The sequence below is a fragment of the Mandrillus leucophaeus genome, unplaced genomic scaffold (assembly GCF_000951045.1).
Source record: "Mandrillus leucophaeus isolate KB7577 unplaced genomic scaffold, Mleu.le_1.0 Scaffold516, whole genome shotgun sequence".
Taxonomy (NCBI): domain Eukaryota; kingdom Metazoa; phylum Chordata; class Mammalia; order Primates; family Cercopithecidae; genus Mandrillus; species Mandrillus leucophaeus.
Window position 1 is genome coordinate 739,853 of NW_012105542.1, and position 21,211 is coordinate 761,063.

The following is a 21,211-nucleotide window of genomic DNA, read 5'->3' on the forward strand; positions in this document are numbered from 1 at the left end:
CTGCCTGCTGCACCTTCTTTTCCACCATGATAAAATGACCATTCAGGCATTAGCAGACCGGAGGCCACTGTCTGGGCAAGGACTTTAAGAGAGGTGACAGTTAAAGGTTTGAAATCTCCAAGAAACTTCCCACGGATTAAAAAGGCACCCTGCAATAAAGAGGTCTCTAGGTTGGCTTGTCTTTTGAGTCCCACGATGGACGTCGACCTCTCACATGAGTGGCTCTGCGTCCTTTGAAGAATGGCACACATTCATGTGAAATGAGTTCCACCTACGGTGTACTTGAGGAAAGGGGCTGGTATTTACTTCAAACAAATATGGACTTTGGACTGGGCATACCCATAGCAGCTCCTTTGACATTTATTATCTTGTTTAGTCTCAGAGGCCTCTGCACGTGTACAGTCTACAATGTAAATGGTGCCTCATAAGGGGTAGGTGGGATTATTCCTATTTAACAGATAGGAAAAGTCGGGCTGATATGGTATGGGTAAATTGTCAGGACAAATGGCAGACCTGAGATCATAGTGAGAGCTTCTCATTTCCTAGGCACAGAATTGTTACGTCACCTTTTTCCCAAACTTATATCACAGCTCAGCTGTCACTTCCCCTGTGAAGCACTCCCTTGGCTGCACATGAGTTTGTTTATTTTGAACAACATGTACCTTTCCTTTGTACCACCACTCAAAGTGGCAAATTTATTTGTGTAGGTTTTTGACCAATGGCTGTTTCGTCTCCTGGAAAGGCATTGGAACATATCTTCTTTTGCTCTTCATTGTACATCTCAGTGCCTAGAACAGTGCCTGGCACCCAGGAGGTACTTAGTAAGCATTAGTAGAATGAGTGAATAGGTGAGTGGACAGATGAGTGTATGCACAGAGGGATGGATGGATGGTTGGATGAATGAATGTGTGGGTTGATGGGTGAATGGGTGGAGGGGTGAGTGGGTGGGTGGGGTGGAGGGACTGCTGGTTCCTCTCTGGTGCACCTGGCTTGGAGGACCCACTAAGCATGGGCAACTCTCCCCTCCCACCCGCCCAGGGCTCTGGTGATCACCTGTGGTGAGGAGGCAGAGTGGAGTCCCCGGGGTCACCTGGGCGCTGCCCATTGGTGCTGACCACAAGGAAGCCAGTCCCCAGGCAGCATGCAGAAGAGAAGGAGAGAAAGAAACACACATGAAAACGTGCAGCACGGTGAACAAAACTGCAATTCTTGTGGCTCTGAAGAGCTCACACTAAATAGCAAAAGAACATCATGATTTAACAAAACAGGGCCTGAAATAGATTTTTAAAAAATGAAACAAAAGTAAGAGGCACCACTTATCAAGCACCCACGACATGCCAGGTACTTTTCTGGGCGCCTCACATATAATGTTTCTAAGACTTAGAATAACCCAGAAAGGTCAGTATGATTATAAATAAATCTGTCATTTTTCCACCGAAACTACTTCTCCGTTAGACTTCCCTTTCTGCATAAATGGTGCCACCATCCACGTAGCTTCTCAGTCTAGACATATGGGAGCCCTCCTTTTTTCTGATGTCCCTCTTAGAATCAATCACAATGCTTTATTAATTCTACCCCAGAAAAGCTCTTGAAGCTGCTTCCTTCTCTTCAATTTCATTCTCACTTTGTTCAAGCCACCCTTGTGTTTCACATGGATTATTTAAGCAGCCTCCCGTCTGGTCTTTCTGCCTCTGGTCTTGTTCCCCTTCAGTCTTAGTCTCCATCCTTCAGTTGAAATACATCAGCGCTGCCTCGTTGTCCGCAAGGTAAACTTCAAACCACTTCACCCAGCTCACAGGCCCTCCATGATGAATCTCCTGCCCACCCCTCTGGTCTTGTCTCTCTCCACTACCACTGCCCACCCTGTCCCAAGCACAATAAACAACTTTCCATTATCAACAGCTCCCCTTCCCCCACCTTCTTGTATGTAAGCCTTCCTTAGGTGAGTCACTTTGCATGGGATATACTCCCTCCTGCTTCTTCACCTGGCTGACAACTGCTCATCCATCAGGTGTCAGTTTAGAACCCGTTACCTCTAGGGAGTCTTTATTTAGTATGTCAGTGACTCTGGGACACATGCCCCTTCTTGTCTTCCCATAACACCCTCATCTTCCCTTCTTATTGCAATAACATCACTGTATTAGAAGTGGATGCCTTCTCTTAAATCTGTAGTCTCCCTGAAAGCAGACATGGTGTTCCATTTATGAGTGTACTCATGTGGACTTGCATTGTGCCTGACACATAGTAGGTACTCAGTGAATATTTGTTGAATAAATGAATGAATGAATGAAGAAATGTTGAATCATAGAATCTGTAAAACTTGTTCAAGGTCGCAAACTGGTAGAGGTTGTATTCAAACCCTGTTTGTCTGGCTTTAATGTTCCTGTCCTTTCAAATCCACCCCTCACCTCTCTAAAGAAAATCATACAAAAGGTTGAAAGGTGTTTTAGGCTTGTCCAGAGACTGCAGCTTTCTTCAGTGGTCCGTCAACAAAACTGCAGGAAGTTCTTATGCAAAATTGAGAGAGTAGAGTATTCCAGACCAACTGATAAACAGAAAATACATAATTTCAAAAATAACACAGATGGCAAACTTGATCAACAGCCATGAAATACTATAAAATTTAACCACCAGTAAATAGTTATCATAATACTTCTCCCTTAAAAAAATGAAAAGTTTTGATATTTTAAAAGCACAATCTAAGTCAGGGGTCAGCAAACTATGACCTGTGGGCCAAATCTGGGCCCCCACTCCCTGTTTTCTGTGCAGCCATGAGCTATAAATGCTTTTTACATTTTCCTAATGGTTGGGAAAAAATGGAAGAGGAGTAATATTTTGTGACACATGGAAATTATATAAAATGCAAATTTCAGTGTCCATAAACAAAGTTTTATTGGAACACAGCTGCACTCATTCTTATACATATTCTTATACGTATGGTTGCTTTGGAGCTACAATGACAAACTTTAGTAGTTGTGACAGAGACCATAAGGCCTGCAAAGCTGAAAATATTTACTATCTGTCCTTTCACAGAAGAGTTTGCTAACTCCTGTTCTAAGTAGCTATTTTTTAGTTTGTTTTTTTTTTTAACCCCTATGCTCTGAGGTAGGCAAGACAAGGACTGTCACCCTCACATGCCGGTAAAAGAAATGGAAGCCTTGAGAGAAGAGATGACTTACATGTTCCCACTTGGTCCCCTTCAGCAGCCTCTTAGGTGCTCTCCCTTTCTGTAGTCTTCTCCTTGCCTTAGTCCTCCTTCTCTGATGCATTTTCTAAACTATAACTAGGGTGTCCTTCCCCAAAAAGGCAGTCTGCTTAAGTACCTCCAGAAGTTCCACTATCTAAAGACAATGCTTTTACATGCACATACACACACGCGCGCGCACGCACACACACACACACACACACACACACGGTGGGGCTACACAGAGTCCTGGGTGGCCCCTGATCACTCCTAACCTCATCTGGTCACACTGGCCTGCTAGTCATCATTGCTTTGCCTTGTCCCACTTAAATTCAGAGGCATGCTCTCTTGCCTTCAGTGATTTGCATACCTACTCCCTTGGCTTACTTGACTTGCTTTCCAACCTTGTTCAACACGGTAATTGTCACTCTTCTTTCAAACCTTATCTTAGTGATCATGCATTCTGAAATAGGATACCCTAAGTTGATTTATGTCTCCCTTCTTGCCCACCAGGGACATCCTGATTTTGCATTGACCACAGCCCTTATTGGACTTATATTTATTGGTTAGTTTTCCCATGAGCTACTATTTGTTGAGTGTTTCTTATGAGCCAGGTATCATATTAAGTACTTTGATACATTTGCTCATGAAATTCTTACATTAGCCCTGTGAAGTAAGTGATTTTACTTATTTATTTATTTATTTTTGAGAAGGGGTTTCATGCTTGTTGCCCAGGCTGGAGCGCAATGGCATGATCTCGGCTCACGGCAACCTCTACCTGCCAGGTTCAAGCGATTCTCCTGCCTCAGCCTCCCGAGTAGCTGAGATTACAGGCATGCGCCACCATGCCAAGCTAATTTTGTATTTTTAGTAGAGACAGGGCTTCTCCTGTTGGTCAGGCTGGTCTCGAACTCCTGTCCTCAGGTGATCCACCCGCCTCGGTCTTCCAAAGTGCTGGGATTACAGGTGTGAGCCACTGCACCTGGCCGTAAGTGGTGTTATTGTCATTGGTTTATAGGTGGGGAAACAGAGACACAGAGTAGTTTAGTACCTTTTCCTACCTAGAATCAAACACCATCCAAATCTAAAGATGATGTTTTCAACCACTAGGGAATGTGGGATTACATATTAATACTAAGTTGTACTCAATACATGCTTACTGAAAAGTAAATGAATACATGAAAGTCTGATTTGGTATTTTTCACTCAATAGCTGTGTCGTTTGGAAAATTACATACATTTCTAAATTTTAGTTTCTCCACTTGTAAAGTGGAGGTAATAATTATCTCATGAAGTCATTTTGAGGATCAAATGGAAAAGAGTTAAAGCCTTAGTTGGGTTGGTAGGCCTAGAGGAGGTGCCTCCCCACTCCACCCTCTGGGTCTACAACCCATGCTGTGCAGAGCAGTAATGCTGAGCTCCCTGGGGTAGGAACAGAGGGACAGCTGGATAAGTGCAGGAAGGGGGAGAGATTTTTCTAGTTGGTAGGCAGCATATAGTGGGATGGATCATGGATCTCAGCAAAACACAAAAGGAGGTAGAAACAGAAAAAGGTCCTATTTACGTATATGGTTCTAGAGATGTCTCATGTTTACCAGTGTCTGGTCCATCTCTCTTTGGGCACAGGAAAGAGTTCCAGTCAACTTACAGTTGTGCTGTTATCATATGACTAACTCTCATCAAGGCCATGTAAGTGGAAGTGGCGTGAGTCATTTCCAAGTGACATATTTAAGATCCAAGTTACCACTTCCATGCTTTCTCTTCCCCTGCTGAGGGGTTCCTTGAGACCACATATAATCTAGATGGCATAGCAACAAATATGCCTTTGTGGTATTAAGCTCCTGGGAGTTGGGTATTAGCTTGTCATGGCAGCAAAGCCTAGCCTAGCCTGACTAATCCGGTTGGAGAAGAGGTAGAGGTCTCTTGCTTTCTCCTGTATCACCTGGTCCCCTGACCACATCAGGTTTTACTTGAGGATTCATTACCCTTCTCTCTTTACTGTTTTCAGGCCCTGTTCAGTGTGTGTGTGTGTGTGTGTGTGTGTGTCAGCCTGCAAAGAAGGAGCTCAGAATGCTGAATGCCTCAGACTTCCCTTCTGACTCTTGTCCCTTCTAAAGCAATCATTGTTGAGTGCAGAGAGATGCTGCTGGGCTGCAGATGGCCCTGGAGCAGACAACCCTGAAGACAAACTAATTTCTCGGTTTATTAGCTTCAATATGTTGTAGAAGTGAAGAAAGTCGAGGATTTCTTGGGCCACCTCACCTTCTGCTCCAGGATTTAGCTTGAATACTCCTGGAGACAGGCCAAAGACCATCACATGCTAAATATTCTATTATCAATTATTACTAGAAAAGAGGCATGGGAAGAGGTTAACAAATAGGTAGGACACAGAGCATCCTGTCAGTGGTCCAGGAATCTCACCTGTCTATGGCATTAATAAGATTCGAAGTGGTACGATGGAATCAGATCTGATTTCCAATTCAGAGGAAAGTTGAGTTCTTTATTTAACCCCTTGAGCCTATTTGGCCCATCGTTAAGTAATAACGATGACCGCTATTTATTTAGTGTGTCCTAAATGCCAGGTTTTACTTCTATCATCACACTGCAGCCTTGTGTCAGCACACAAAGCCCTGTGACTGGCACACAATAGGTGGTTAATTTTTGCAATCCCCTTTTAATCTCCCTTCAAACATTACATTGAGATCCCATCAATGGGGTTTAAAATCTCCAATGAGCTTTGTTCTCTTTATTTATTACCTCTGTCTCCTGCCTACCCCAAATGTGTTCCTTCCCTGACTCCCAATTGTAAAAGTCCCCATTTTCCCTTTAGAAGATGCAACTGCTTTGCAATAACAGACTTGTGATCAAGTCAGCTCAGGTATCTCAGATCTTGAGTAGATAATTCTTATTTCTAATTGAGAAAGATGGATTGGAACTCCCAAGGTACATGCTTGAATGGCAAGAGTTAGTCCTCACTTGTTTTTCTGAACTCTGTCACACCAGCTGTTGTCTTCCTGAGTGGGGTGTGGAAGTGGGGTATGGAAAGGGTGTATGTGGTGGGGGAAGTTCGAGCACATCTAGAGCGTAGCTAAGAGGGAAAGCAAAAGGTGAGAGAGATGTGCCAGCTGTTGTAGCAAGAAAAATATTAAAGAAAGGGTTGGGATATTTAAAGGTCATCTGTAGGCTATTTTATGTGTACTTGTGAGATAGTTCTCTTCCTCCACCTTTTTGCAAAACCTTTAGGAAAATCCATATTTTTCCATTGACATTTTAGGACCTAGAAGACAGTGGGTGAGAGCAAAGGGGGACACAAATCAATAAGAACTTGTTACACTCACGTAACTCTGAGGGTCCTAATCCTGGAAAATGTATCTCATGGGACTCAGCTTGGGAAGAATAGCATTGCCCTGCCCAAACCCTCCAGCCACACAGTCTGAGCTTTCACCTCCAAAAGTTTGACAAGATGTATAAAGACTGAACAACAATCAAGAGTTTTCCAATAGACTATCTCACTGGAGTCTTTCCTCTCACAAGTGATTCCCCATTATGACCCCTACTCTGGTTGCTCTAGCTAGATTTGGACATGCTGTGCTCCTGGGTCCCTCCCGAAATTGCTAGGCAGGTGATGAAGAAAGGACAGTGTCACAGTCAAGGCTAGAAAAGGGATGACCACAATCCTATACATGTCCATAAAAGAATACTATTGCTGTGCAGGATCTCATCTAGAGACAACAACCTATCAATGGAAAGGTCAAGTGCTGAAAAGTGAGGCCAACATCACTCCTGTCCCCTCTCAGTTTCTTCACTTTGGATCTGGCCAGTATCCATTTGACAAATGGCTGATTTGTAGAAATGTACAAGCAGTGACTAGAGTCTAGGCTTTGGCTTTTTCCTTAGAGAACCGAAGAGAGGATCTGTGCTGAGTAGGTCTGGGTCTCCAAGTCCCACATTAGAGACTCAGAAAGTAAGGAAGAAAAAAAGAAGGACACATACATATATATAAAATATATTATATATATAATTATATATTATGTTCATGAATACTCGGTAGAAAGGACTACTGATCTCAGGCTTAAAAGTTAAGGGACAGATTTGTAGATTTTAACTGACTTGTCCAAGGTCTAACAGCTAAATTTTGGGGGACAGGATTTGAATCCAGGTGTTTCTAGTTTCCAATTATTCCATGCAACCTCTCAAGGAAGCTTTTTGTATAAAACAGAATCTTCCACATAGGCTTGTATCAATGGGAGTGGGCATTGCCTGCTGATAGCAGAGGATTCTCACACCACCTGTGGTTGTGATTCTGTGGATAAACAAGGCATGGACACATCACTGCTCCTCTGGGCCCCAGTCTTAGCATCTGTAAAATGAGAGCATCTCACTGAAAAATGGCTATGTAGTGTCCCTGCTGGTCCCTGCAGGAGTGAGAATTCATTATGGAGAGAGGAGAGGAAAATGCCGGTGAAATGCTTTACCTCAGGCTTAGCTCTTATGAAAAGAAGGCATATTTACAAAAGACCAGCGCCCAAACCTCTTGCCTATCACTGTTGGAACAATGGCGTTAGTCCATAGCTGCTACCAAGCAGAACAAAACTACTGGTGACACTGGCCCCTCATCCCATGTTTCATTATTCTGGAGTTCAGCTTTCAGCACCCACTCCAAGGGGGTTGTTTTAATGGGATCGTTAGAGAGTGTTTACTAGATTAAAACTGTGGCTGTCTTCTGCAAAGCAACTCTGCAAATGGCTTTATGGGTTTCCGGGTTTATTTTGTCTCAATGACTCGGCTCAGTTTGCAAATCAAATCAAAGCTGATTTTTCTAACTGCCACTCGGGCGCACCCAGCGGGAGTCTGCAGAGCCAGCTGTGTTCCCTTGACGGCTGGCGCCAGAGACAAGACAGGAGTGCTGCTGCCTGCTGGCAGCCAGAGTGGTTCCACCCAATGGAAAGAAGCAAGCATGCACCTTCCTGACCCTAACCAAGGCAGGAGGAACAGGTCAGAGGAAGCAAATGTCATTTTCTGGAAGGAGAAATGGTAGACAGAATCCGTTTGACTTCAAGAACTGATGGGCAGGAAAATAATAGGGAGCCAGTTTGGACTCATAACACAGAAGCCCTCTCAAACTGACGTGTCCAAAGTGTGAAGCAGCTCTGTGGTGGGTAGAGAGATCCCTATCACAGCAGGAACAGAAACAGAGACTGGCTGGCCTTCTTGTTAGTGCGGATTGCAGATCCCATAGTGGACCCTTTACCTCTGTCACTTTTACTCCTACCCTTTAAGAGAACAATCCTGACATGTAACTTGCGTTTGAAAAAAATGAAGCCATGGAAGAATAATGACCTGTTAGTCATCCACTCATCCATCCGTTTATCCATCCATCCATCCATCCATCCACCCACCCATCCATTTGTTCATCCAATGCATTTCATTGAGTACCAGTATATGCTAAGATCTGGGAATAATACAACAGTGCTCAAAATAAGCACAGTCTTTGCACTTACGTCACTTAGAGTCTAGCAGGGAGATAGACATTAAACATGTAAGCAGACTATATATATACACACACACACACACACATATATATATGTATTTGTAAGTTGTGATGAGTGCTATGAAAGAAAAGTACAGGGTTTAGTGAGAGTGGAAAGTTGGGGATATACATTAAAATAGAGGTCAGGATGGTCTTCTGAGGATGTAAGGTTTAAGATGCCATCTTAAAGATACTTATCTGTTAACATATTTATCTGTTAAGGAGACACATATGGAAGCCAAAGCATTTCTGAGAGAGAGCAAGATGAGCAAAGGCCCCAAGCTTGGGAGGAGTTTGATGTGCTTGAAGAACTGAAAGAAGACCAGCATGCCAGAGTGTAATACAATAATAAAAGGATAGAAGCTTAGAGGAGGCTGGAGAGAGGAAGGGGTCAGATCATGCAGACAAGACTAGTGGAGTAAGGCCTGTGGGTAAGAAAAAGTAGCAAAATGAACAGATGAGTGCAGGAAGGGAGTCACGGGGAGAATTAGGAAGACAGAACATCAATGGGTAAGAGAACTTGGATGGAACTGGGCATCAGTTTCTCAAAGGGGGATTGACCAATGTAGTTCTAGAATTGAACGACTAGGTCAGAAACAATTTTCCCTTGGCCTGCTCTGTCTCAGCCAGAGGACATGAATTGAGATACTTGGGTACCTCCTTTAGCAGCTGCAGTCTGGGGCATCTTCTACCAGATGGGATAATGTACCTCCCATGGGAAGGGTTATTTTCTCTCTACTTGAGCATTAGCACCTCTGAAGTCTAAGTCCCTACCCCAAGCTTCCACATGCTCCATTTTCTCAAGGATCACCTTGAGCACCTGTGGCTAACATCTTCAATCTGCTGCCTATGTTGAGCCCATCCCTCATCTTCCAAAGGAAGGCTATACACTGTTAATGGTTCTAAATGATTCCCCTGCTCACTCACCCTTTCTAACATTTCCTGTTTTAATGATAAGAACAAAACCTGACTTTTAAATTGCTCTTTTTTGCTCTGTGGCTTTCTATTGTCTTCCTTTCAGAGTCTGAATAATAGTTTTAAATCCAAACCATCACTTAATGCCTGTTTACCTACTGGTTGCAGTTTTCTCTCTATGGCTCTGATCAGATCGATTCCCAGGTCTAGAGTGTATCAAGCAAAGTGCTCAAAATGTCTTTTAGCTCTTATATTCAAGGCAATTCCCTTGCTTTTTGCTACCCTAATCAAATGTCCTTATTGGATTAGGTGGTAGTAACCTCATAAAAAGGGGAATTTTGAACACAGTCAAGCACACAAGGAGAATGTCATGTGATGGTAAGGCAGTGATCAGAGTGGTGCTTCCAAAAGCCAAGAAATGCCAAAGATTTGCCAGCAAACCACCAGAAGCTAAGAGACACACATAGAACAGATTCTTCCTCACAATACTCAGAAGGAACAAAGTATGCAGACACCTTGATTTCAGACTTTGGACCTCCAGAACTATGAGAAAATAAATTTGTGTTATGTAAGCCAACCAATTTGTAGGACTTTGTTACAGCAGCCACAGGAAACTAATACAGGTCCATTACTTTGCAACCCTCCAAGCTGGGCAGTACTAAATTAGATCGAGTTACTAGTAGCAACGTTACAGAAAGGAAAGGGTTGGAGACACACACTGGAGCCAGGTGTGTGTCTAATATTCTTGTGTAAGGGGCACTAGGCTTGGGGTCAAGTTAGAATGATACTGAATGAGTGCTTAGGGCTGTTACAACTGGCAACCATCTGGTCATAGACACTGGCTGGACTCTCCCGGGTCAGGGACCAGACAGCAGCAAGTTGCTTCATCACCAGAGTACTGGCCTCGAGTCTGACATATGAACTTCAGGGTCTGGATGCCTTCCATTAGACCCATGAAGCAGATGCCATGATGACAGAGAGAGGGAAGAGCCTTGGGGGAGACTGATGACCCATCTCTGGGACTTTGTATCCTTCCAAAGTCTGTGGGATTCTCAGTATCTTCCTCTGTTAAAAAGAATACTGTTTTCAGCAAGTCTGCCTAGAGGAAATTTGATCCAGGTGGTCAGGAAGGGATGGGATAAACAGAATATTGATTCCCAGCTTTACGTTCTTGATACAAACTCCTCACAGGCAGTAGACAGATTTATAATAGATAGGGTTTGCCTTTAATCAACCCTCGATACTCTAAGCATAGTACCAGGCACCAAGTAGACACTCATCAAACACAGGTCTGCTTCCCTTTGTCCTACGCTCCCCAAGCATCCTTCTAACCTGATGTGGTGAGAGGGGATAACTGAACAGTGTCCAACTGGCATTCTGTACTATCTGGTTCTCTGCCCCATTCCCAAGTGCCACTGGAGCCCCATTTCTTTGGGCTCAAGTGTTGGATCTCACCGAATTAGAAAACCAGGATGTGGATGCTCAGATTCCCCAATACGCTGACCTCTCAGAAGCCTGCCTGGGCTTGGACAGCCGGGCATTCACACTCATTCATGCATTCCTGTCCTTTCACACATGCTCACTTTACCTGCATACACACTCCATTCACTTAAGGAAAGATGGCAAAAGATGGTAACCTAAAGCTCAGGCAAGAGGGGAAGCCCTTATGCTAAGGAGAGGGAGAGAACTCTTCTGTCTGGTTCTTTAAATGTCACTGCAATTCTCTTGCACATCAGCAATGCAACTCTAGAGAAGCCCAGCAGGGTGGGCTTCTATGCCTCTGAGGACTGCAGTCCTGAAGTTTTCAGGAGAGTATAGTTTTAGAGATTCTCCCACTGTCCCCGTATGTTCCTACTGCTTGTCAGGCCTCACGTTTTCAATTCTCAGTTCAGAAATTATGACCCAGGCAGCTACCCTTTCATAGAGCTTACATCCCAGAGGGTGTCCTTAGAATCCCGCCTACCCCATGGAGTGCAGATCCATTGCATCCATCTCTCCTGGTCTATGAGTCAAAAGCCACTGAGGAACCATAGAGCATACCACAGTGAAGGAGGTTTGTCTGTGAATTTCCTTCCCGCTACAGCTGCTTTAAAGCAGGCTGCAGAAACCCAGCTATCCCGACTGCTGTCTAGAGCCCTAGTGCTACCCAATTGATGGTGCTCTTCCTTCTACATTATCTGTTTTCTTCAGTGGAAAAGTCTGCCAAGACCTGTGATTTGTGTCACTTTTGTTTGCAGGCCATCAATTCTCCTTGCCTCGCAGAGAGTATTTTATCTCTTTCCATCCAGGAGCCTGAGTTCCTGAGAGGGAACAAGTTAGGGACATGCCACCCTCTGTGACTTATGTGAAATTGGGGTGACTTCTTATCACTGGGAGCCCTAATGCTTCTGTTTTCTTCTTCCTCCTGCATCTTCTCTCTGGTGCTTAAATATTGGGTTGATTTTATTCAAAGTTATAAAAGTCATGCGTGATGGGTCTTGGTGCACATTTTGTCAAGTAGCTGTAGATTTTTTTCTCTCTTTTTCTCCCCACTCTGCCCACATGTGTGTGTATGTTCCTCTGTGTGGTTTTGTCCATTGTGCATGTGTCTATATATTTACACATATACACATACATACTTGGGTCATCACTTTTGTCTGTACTTTACATCTATGAGTACATGCCTACTTATGTTTACAACTTTTATCTCCTTGGAAGCAGTCTATGAAACTATATATGCCGTCAGTAAATTCAGGGAACAGAGTAGAATTGTCCAATTTTTGTGTGTGTGTATGGGGAGGTTTGCTGTTAAAAACATCAACTCTGTAACAAAAAGATAAATCTGATTTCTAACTATTCAACCCTGTAATAGGTTAAATGATAGCGAACGATTCATTGATTTTGTTTTTTAAAAAGAGTAATAAACAGAAACATGTACCAATTGAAAGAGCCAGGCAATTCAATTATAATTAGGAAAACAAAAGTGATGAGCCTGAACAATGCTGCCTTAGTTTCGGGGATAAGTGTTGAAAATGCCAACTACATAATAATGCAGCATTTGTCTTCTTATTACTAAAGGCCCCAGTACTAATCACCTCATTTTTGAAAGCCGTGTACCAATTGAACGAAGTACAAAACTCAGTAGATGGGTCTAATAGACATGCTTGAAAAATACCCACATAAACATAGACCTAAATATAAGAAAAACATATATGAAAAGAATATTTGAGCAAATTTATATCCATCATTCCACTGATCAATGTACCAGTCCATCCTTATATAGATTCATCCACCCATCCATCCATTCGGTAAATATGTTTTAAACTTTTACTCTGTTTTACGCACTGCGCTACTAATATACACCCTAGAAGGTAGGTTCTAGATGCAAATGACTCCAGTGAAAATAACAATTCTTTCTGGTTTTGAGTTATTGTTGCCTAACCTTTCTCTGTGTGGCTAGAAAGAAACACTTAAATGATTGAAGAACAGGTGAAGACAGACAAGCAGATGCCAACATACCTTTTGTAGCCAGACGAACACAGTTGATTTTGGTCTCCTGTGAACAACAAAAATGAGGTGGCAATTAATTAGCTGTGAATTATGTAAAATTATTATATAAAGACAAATACACATATATATTTGCATATATATGCATGCATATGTATTTTTAATTATAATTTTAAATTTGCCCTTTCCATTTTTTCCCCCATCGGATCACCTTTTAATTCCATTTTTTAATTTTTTTCTCAGGGTAGGTACATATGTTATTCAGTTCACTTCCTGGCTCCTACCATCTCATAAACCTCTTTCCCAGACAAAACCACTTTATAAACATATCAGATAATTCCTAGCACTCATCATCTTCAACAATAACACTTAGTGGGTACCTGGGGTATGCAGTGTGCTTTGTTCAGTTGCATGACTGAGCAGATGGAAGCAGGGCATCCTTGGGAAACTTTGTTACCAGCAATAGTGCATCTAGATGCATAGAATGAAGAGATACTTGGCAATAGTTCAGTCTATATGAAACGTGCCAAACTCAAACTGCAAAGTTCATGTTCAAAAGTTACTTTTCCCCTGAGCTCTTGTGTGGGCCTCGCAGCCTTCATAAATAATGTGTGTGGCAATAGAATCTTTGCCAGGTGAACTATCTAGTTGTTGTTAGCTGTTTCCAAAGTAAAAAGGATCCATAAATGTGTGATGTTGCTGGGCACGCAGTGGAGTTAATGAAGTGTGCTTAGGAAGAGAATTATCTCTGCCCATTTTACTGGGATTCATCTTTCAGGAGGTCCTGGAGCCAGTTGAAAATTCCAGTTGACTAAATTATACCCCCAACAACAGTCTGAATTCAGTGTAGCAATAAAAGTAAAATGCAAAGAATGCAAGTATGTGAGTTGCTGAACCAAAAATCTGTCAATAATCCAATTCTTGTCTTGCTGCAGCTCATTCACAAAGAACCACTGCATCTTGAAGGCAGTGGTGGCAATCAGGATAGAAAAGGTTAGGAGGCCATAATAAAACCCATGAACTTCAGTGGTTAAAAATAGCAAAGGTTTATTTTCCATTCAAACTACCTGTCCAATGTAGGTGTGTGGCTGAGTCTAAGGGGTGGGAGTGGGGGTGATTGGGAGACATTCTGACCATTGTAACCACTCAGAGATCATAGCTGGTATGTCCATTGTAACCCAACGGGAGAAAGAGTGCTAATGAGTAAAGCACTATCAATCAAATGCTTTGAATCAGAAGCGACACTTTCAGTTCTATGCATGTTTTATTGGCTAGAACCTAATAATGGCCATGCCTAATTTTAGTGAGATGGGGAAATGGAATCCTCCCATGTATCCAGAAGTAGAGAAGACATGACAATATCTACAGTAGATTCTATTCCAACTAGCAATGCTGGAAACGATCACTTCTATTACGTCCAAGTATGACTCCCCATAATTAATCTCATAGTTATCGCCAATAGTCTTCATTCTCTTCCTCAGAAGGCACAGAAAGTCTGCTTTTGCTTGTGTAAAAAAGAGGTCTGGATAATGAAATATGGTTCTCAGGCTCATAAACATTCTTCTTCATCAGTTCCTCATATTGTAAGAGTTCAAGTCTTTCGAGCTATCCTAGCTGCTCATTCTAGGACAAACACCACTTTGTCCTCTTAATGTGCAGTGACTAGAACACAAAACAGCAGTCTATACATGTTCTTATTGATATATGATTATCTAGACTATCACTATTATCCTTACTTATATTGGGCTTCCATTAACATAGGCAACATCTTAGTGTTTATCCATCTCCCCTAAGCAAAAATAAAAGTATTGGTTATAAGTCTGCCTCTACATGTACGAGTGTGACTCTATTTTTGAAACCCAAGTACAGAGTCATATTTACCACTACAATTTCCATCTTTTTCAACTGATCCAAGTACTACAACCCATCATTACAGTCTCCACAAGCTGAAAAATTTTAGAAATCAATTTTTTCTTTAATTTCATCCAGATCATTAATATAAGTAACAATCTGGATAATGTCAATGGTAGAACCTTATGACATGTCCTAGATTCCTTCTTCCAGGTTGACATTCATCTGTTAATCAGAATCTGAACTAATATCATAAACTGCTTATGCATTGAGCTTGAGAATAGGTTCACATTCCTTTTAGACACTGATACTCTGTCTACTGCATTTCTCCAATCAGTGCAAAGACTGTCTTAAAGAAAGAAGGTTGGGTTGACATGACTTGTTCTTTGGAACAAGTGTTTTCTTATTCGTAAATACTAAAAGTGTCTCTCTTTAAAACAAACAATTATTTCCTTTTATAAAGTAGATAATTCAGAAATGTTAAAAAACATGACAAGTCATGGTTCAAATATATGAATCATTCATATAAAATCTTCTCACAAAATTTGAAGCATGTTATGTTTCAATAACAAAGTTTTTTAAAAGAACATACCCAGAAGATGAAAGAAAAGAACAATGGTGGAGAAAAAAAGTAATAGTAAAGGATATTGCTCTAAATGAGATGTACAAAAAGCTTAAGTTACACGTTAAATCTTGCATATGACAATTAAAGTGAGCAAACTCATTTCTGTTTTCATGTTTGGACAAAGCTTTTAAGCTCCTGTTGGCTTCCATTCCAACAGCACCATACTCTGTGTTTTGGTTTAAAGAGCTTGAGATGGTTAAATAAAGCATGAAACCCAGAACACTGAGGAAGACATGCAAATGATTGTGCAGTGTCACAATGACTATCATTGAGAAATTGTGTAGACTGGGAGAGGTGCCAGCAGACTGTAGATGGTTAGAATGATCTTCCACTTCCTGGTAATACAACAACAACAAAAAATGATTTTGAAAGTAATATATTAGAAAACTTGCCAATTCTGTGCATGATTGTCGAATACAGCAGAGGGCAAAGGTTTGATGAGGCTAATACTGCTGAGAGTAAGGTGTAAATACGTATCTTCACTTTAAAGAAATTCAGTCTTATCTGTCTAGATATCTAAGAATCTTTTCTCAGGGAATAACTTTAAATATAAATGAAGCTTTATATTCAAAGATGTTGGTTCCAGTGTTCTTTATAAAAGTGAAAATCATGAGCGATGTATCTGTCTAACCACACAGGCATGGCAAAGAAAGCTGTGGTCTCTCTTATTCAACACAGTACTGGAAATCCTAGCCAGCGCAATTGAGCAAGAGAAAAATTAAAGGGCATCCAAATTGAAAAGGAGAAAGTCAAAGAGTCTCTGTCTGCACATGACATGACCTTATGTGTGGGAAAAACCCAAAAACTTTACCAAAAAAACCCTCCTAGAACTGTTAAGCAAATTCAGTAAAGTTGCAGAATACAAAATCAACATACAAAAATCAGTAATGTTTCTATACATGAACAACAAACTACCTAAAAAAATACAAAAATCAGTAATGTTTCTATACATGAACAATAAACTACCTAAAAAAGAATTGATAAGGGAATCTCATTTACAATAACTACCAAAAGTAACAAAATACTAGAAATCAATTTAACCAAGGAGGTAAAAGACCTCTACAAGAAAAACCAAAAATACTGTTGGCAGAAATTGAAAAGGATACAAGTAGAAAGATATCCCATGCTCATGGACTGGAAGAATTATTATTGGTAAAATAATCAGACTCTCCAAAGTAATCTCCATCAAAATATCAATGGCATTCATTATAGAAATAGAAAGAAGTCCCAACATTTGTATGAAAACTCAAAAGACCACAAATAGCCAAAACAGTCCTGAGCAAAAAGAACAAAGCTAGAGGCCTCACACTAACAGACTTTAAAATATACTACAAAGCTGTAGTAACAAAAACAGCATGGTACTGGCATAAAAACAGACACATAAACCAATGAAATAATATTTTTAAAAACCCCAAAATTAATGCACATATCTACAGTCAACTTATTTTTGACAAAGTCACCAAGAACACTCACTGGGGAAAGGACAGTGTCTTCAGTAAATGGTGTTAGGAAAATCAATCATCCATATGCAGAAGAATGAAACTAGACCCCCATCTCTCACCCTATATAAAAATCAACTCAAAATGGGTAAGAGACATAAATGTAAGACTTGAAACTATAAAACTGCTAGAGGAAAACATAAGGGAAATGGTCTGAAACCAAACATATGACACTGATCTAGGAAAATATTTTATGAATAAGACCTTAAAAGTATAGGCAATGAAAATAAAAATAAACAAGTAGGATTATATAAAACTAAAAAATTATGTACAGAAAAGGAAACAATAAACAGAGTATAAAGGCAACCTACAGAATGGAAGGAAAGTATCAGCAAACTATTAATCCCTCAGGGAATTAATATTCAGAATATACTAGGAACTCAAACAATTCAACAGCAAACAAAAATACAACTAAAAAAAGAATGGGCAAATGATCTGAACAGACATTTCTCAAAAGGAGATACACAAATGGCCAACAAATATATTTTAAAATGCTCAATATCACTAATCATCAGGGACATGCCAATTAAAACTACCATGAGGTATCATCTCACCCTTGTTAGGATGGCTATTAAAAATAAATAAATAAATAACAAATGTTGGTGAGGATGTGGGGAAAAGGGAACTCTTATACACTGTTGGTGGGAATGTAAACTAGTTAAGCCACTATTGGGAACAGTATAGAGGCTCCTCAAAAAAACTACAAATAGAACTATTATATGATCCAGCAATCTTACTACTGGATACTTATCCAAAGGAAGATAAATTAGTATATTGAGGAGACATCTGCATCATGTTCATTGCAGCACTATTCACAATAGCCACAACAGGGTATCAAACTAGGTGTCCAAAACCAGAGGAATAAAGAAAATGTGGTATATATACAACATGGAGTACTATTCAGCCATAAAAGGATAAAATCCCATCATTTGTGGCAACATAAATGGAACTAGAGGACATTACAGTAAGGAAAACAAGCGGTAAATAGAAAGTTAAATACTTCGTATTCTCACTCATATGTAGAAACCAAAATAAGTTGATCTCATAGAAGTAAAAAGCAGGACAGCAGATACTAGAGGTTAGGAAGGGGAGGGAGAGAAAGGGAAAGATTTGTTGAAGGATACAAGATTAGAGCTAGATAGAAGGAATAAGTTCTAGTGTTCTGTAGCCCTGTAGGATGACTATAGTTAAGCAAAATACATACTTTCAAATAGCTAGACAGAGGATACTGAATGTTCTCAACACGAAGAAATGGTAAATATTCAAGATGATGAATATGCTAATTACCTTGATCTGATCACTATTCATTATATGTCTCAAAACATCACTATGTACCCCATAGATATTTACAATTAGTATACGTTAAAAACACAAAAAGAAAAAAGTTCCAAAAGGAAAACTGTGGTCTATCTACACAGTAGAATATTATGGAGCTGTTAACAAAAATGATTGTGAAGGCCATGTAATAACATGGGATACACATAAGAGAATATTAAATAAATAAAGCAGAGTGCATTTTTTGTTACAACATGCAAATTTAAGCTTTTTAAAAATACATCCTGAAGGAAACAGACTAAATCTTAATAATCGTTGCACAATTAATTTGAAGTGTAACATACATGCGGATGAGTATACTAAATTAAACACAGTTTGACAAATTTTTCACCAAGTAAAACACACCTATGACCAGCACCCAGATCAAAACACTCAACATTGCCAGCATCTCTAAAGTTTCCCTCATGCTTCTTCTGGTCACTTCTTCCCTGCAAACGTGAACATTAATCTGCTTTCTGTGGGAATGTTCTCGTAAAACGTGTCACAATAAAAGGAATTCTGCAGTGGTTTTTTTTTTTTGTTTGTTTTTTTTGAAGATTCAGAGGGTTGGTGTGCAGGTTTTGTTACATGAATATATTACGGAAAGCTGACGTTTGGGCTTCTATTGAACCCATCACCCAAAGAGTGAACAAATGAACATAGTACCCAATATGTAGTTTTTCAACCCTTGCCTCTCTCCCTCTTTCCCTGCTTTTGGAGTCCCCAATGTCTATTGTTTCCATCTTTATGTCCATGTGTACCCAATGTTTAGCTCTCACAAGACAGAACATGTGGCATTTGATTTTCTCCTTCTGCACTAATTTGCTTAGGATAATGGCTTCCAGGTACATCCATGTTGCTGCAAAGGACATGGTTTTATTCTTTTTTATGGCTGCATAGTATTCCACGGTACATATGAACCATGTTTTCTTTATCCAACCCACCACCGATGGGCACCTAGGCTGATTCCATGTCTTTGTGATTGTGAATAGTGCTGTGATAAACATACAAGTCCATGTCTCCTTTTGGTAGAATGGTTACTTTTCTTTTGGGTATATACCCAGTAATGGGATTTCTGGGTCAAATAGCGGTAATGCTTTTAGTTCTTTAAGTCTCCAAACTGCTTTCCACAGGGAAAGAAGTAAAGCCACACACCTACAACCAACCAATCTTCAACAAAGATGAAAAAAATAAACAACGGAGAAAGGACACCCTACTCAAAAAACGATGCTGGGAAAACCAGGTAACCATATGCTAGACGAATGAAACTGGATCACTACCTTTCACCATATAAAAATTAATTCAAAATGGATTAAAGACTTAAACATAGACCTCAAACTATAAAATTCCTAGAAGAAAACCTACGAAATACTCTTCTGGTCATTGGCCTAAGCAAATAATTTTTGACTGAGACCTCAAAAGCAAATGAAACACAAACAAAAATTGACTATTGGAACCTAATTAAACTAAAGAGCTTCTGCACAGCAAAACAAAAACAAAAACAAAACTATCAACAGAGTAAACCTACAGAAGAGGAGAAAATATTTGCAAACTATGCATCTGACAGAGGACTAATATCCAGAATCTATAAGAAACTTGAACAAATCAGCAAGAGAAAAACCAAACAGCCTCATTAAAAAGTGGGCAAAGGACACAAACAGACATTTCTCAAAAGACGACGTGTAAGTTGCCAACAAACAAGAAAAAATGCTCAGCATTGTTAATCATCAGAGAAATGCAAATCAAAACAAGATATCATCGCACACCAGTCAGAATGGCTATTATTAAAAAGTCAAAAACATAACAGATGTTGGCAAGGTTGCAGAGAAAGGGGAATGCCCTGTTGATGAGATTGTAAATTAGTGCAGTGGTTTATTCTGTCTTCTCTTGTACATTGTGTCATTTGTGAGAAGTTTTTAACTTTCCTTAGAATAATCTTCCCTTCCACAGTTTCGTGCAGGACAATGAGCCATTTCCTAAAATCACCCCTCAACCCCAAAACGTTTAAAAGCCGGTTTCCAAGAACCAAAAAGCAAAAAACAATATGCTTAAGTCTTCCTGAATGACGAACATGATGCCAACACGTTTGTTTTCTAAGTTCCTAACAACTTTAATTCCATAATCAATTTGTCTCTGTTGGTGAGAATTAGGTACAGAATAACAAAGCCCTAAGTCACTCTCTTGACCTTCTGAGTGACTGGATTGTCAGCAAGCAAATGGGGTATATTCTGGATACTCTGATGTCTATCAGAGGAGAGGTCTGGCCAGTGCGCCTATGTCCAAAGTTCCCAGTCATCTCAACAAAAGGAAATGAGCACTTTATTTATTCTCAGATTATAAGTCTCTGGGAAATGGAAAAAAAAAAAGCTGTATTTTCTATTTGATCTCTACTATAGCCTAATTCCAGGTTTGTAATATATTCTGGGACAGTACAACATAATTTCATTTCCTTATCATTTTAACCTCACCCATGCTCCACTTCCCACTCCAGACTAAAATCTGCATGCAGGTATAAATCACCCTGGGGTAGAACATCATGTCTTCACTGTTGTGCTCTGTTGAGAAATGCTTCTACTCAAGACTCTGCCAGTGCAGCAATATTGGGTAACTCTCTGTCCCTTTCTGTGGCTCAATTTCCCCATCAATCAAATGATGGAGAATGGGGTAGAAAAGGCCACTTTGGTAGAACCGGCAGGCCACCCTACCAAGGTTGCTTCCAGTCCTCAATGCTGAGTCTGGTTTTAGCTACTGGCAGTACTCCTTTATTTTCAGTACTCTGTCTTCTTGATACTACTTCATAATACCTCA

The 21,211-nt window shown here is 40.4% G+C and overlaps 1 protein-coding gene across 1 annotated transcript in view; it reads right to left on the reverse strand.

Annotated features, from left to right (window-relative positions):
• Positions 1 to 21,211, reverse strand: part of PTPRT (protein tyrosine phosphatase, receptor type, T) — a 724,687-nt gene that overhangs the window by 190,037 nt on the left and 513,439 nt on the right. Inside the window, exon 9 of the mRNA XM_011996484.1 lies at positions 13,127 to 13,163. Coding sequence (XP_011851874.1) covers positions 13,127 to 13,163 — 37 coding nt within the window. The remainder of the gene's footprint in view (positions 1 to 13,126; positions 13,164 to 21,211) is intronic.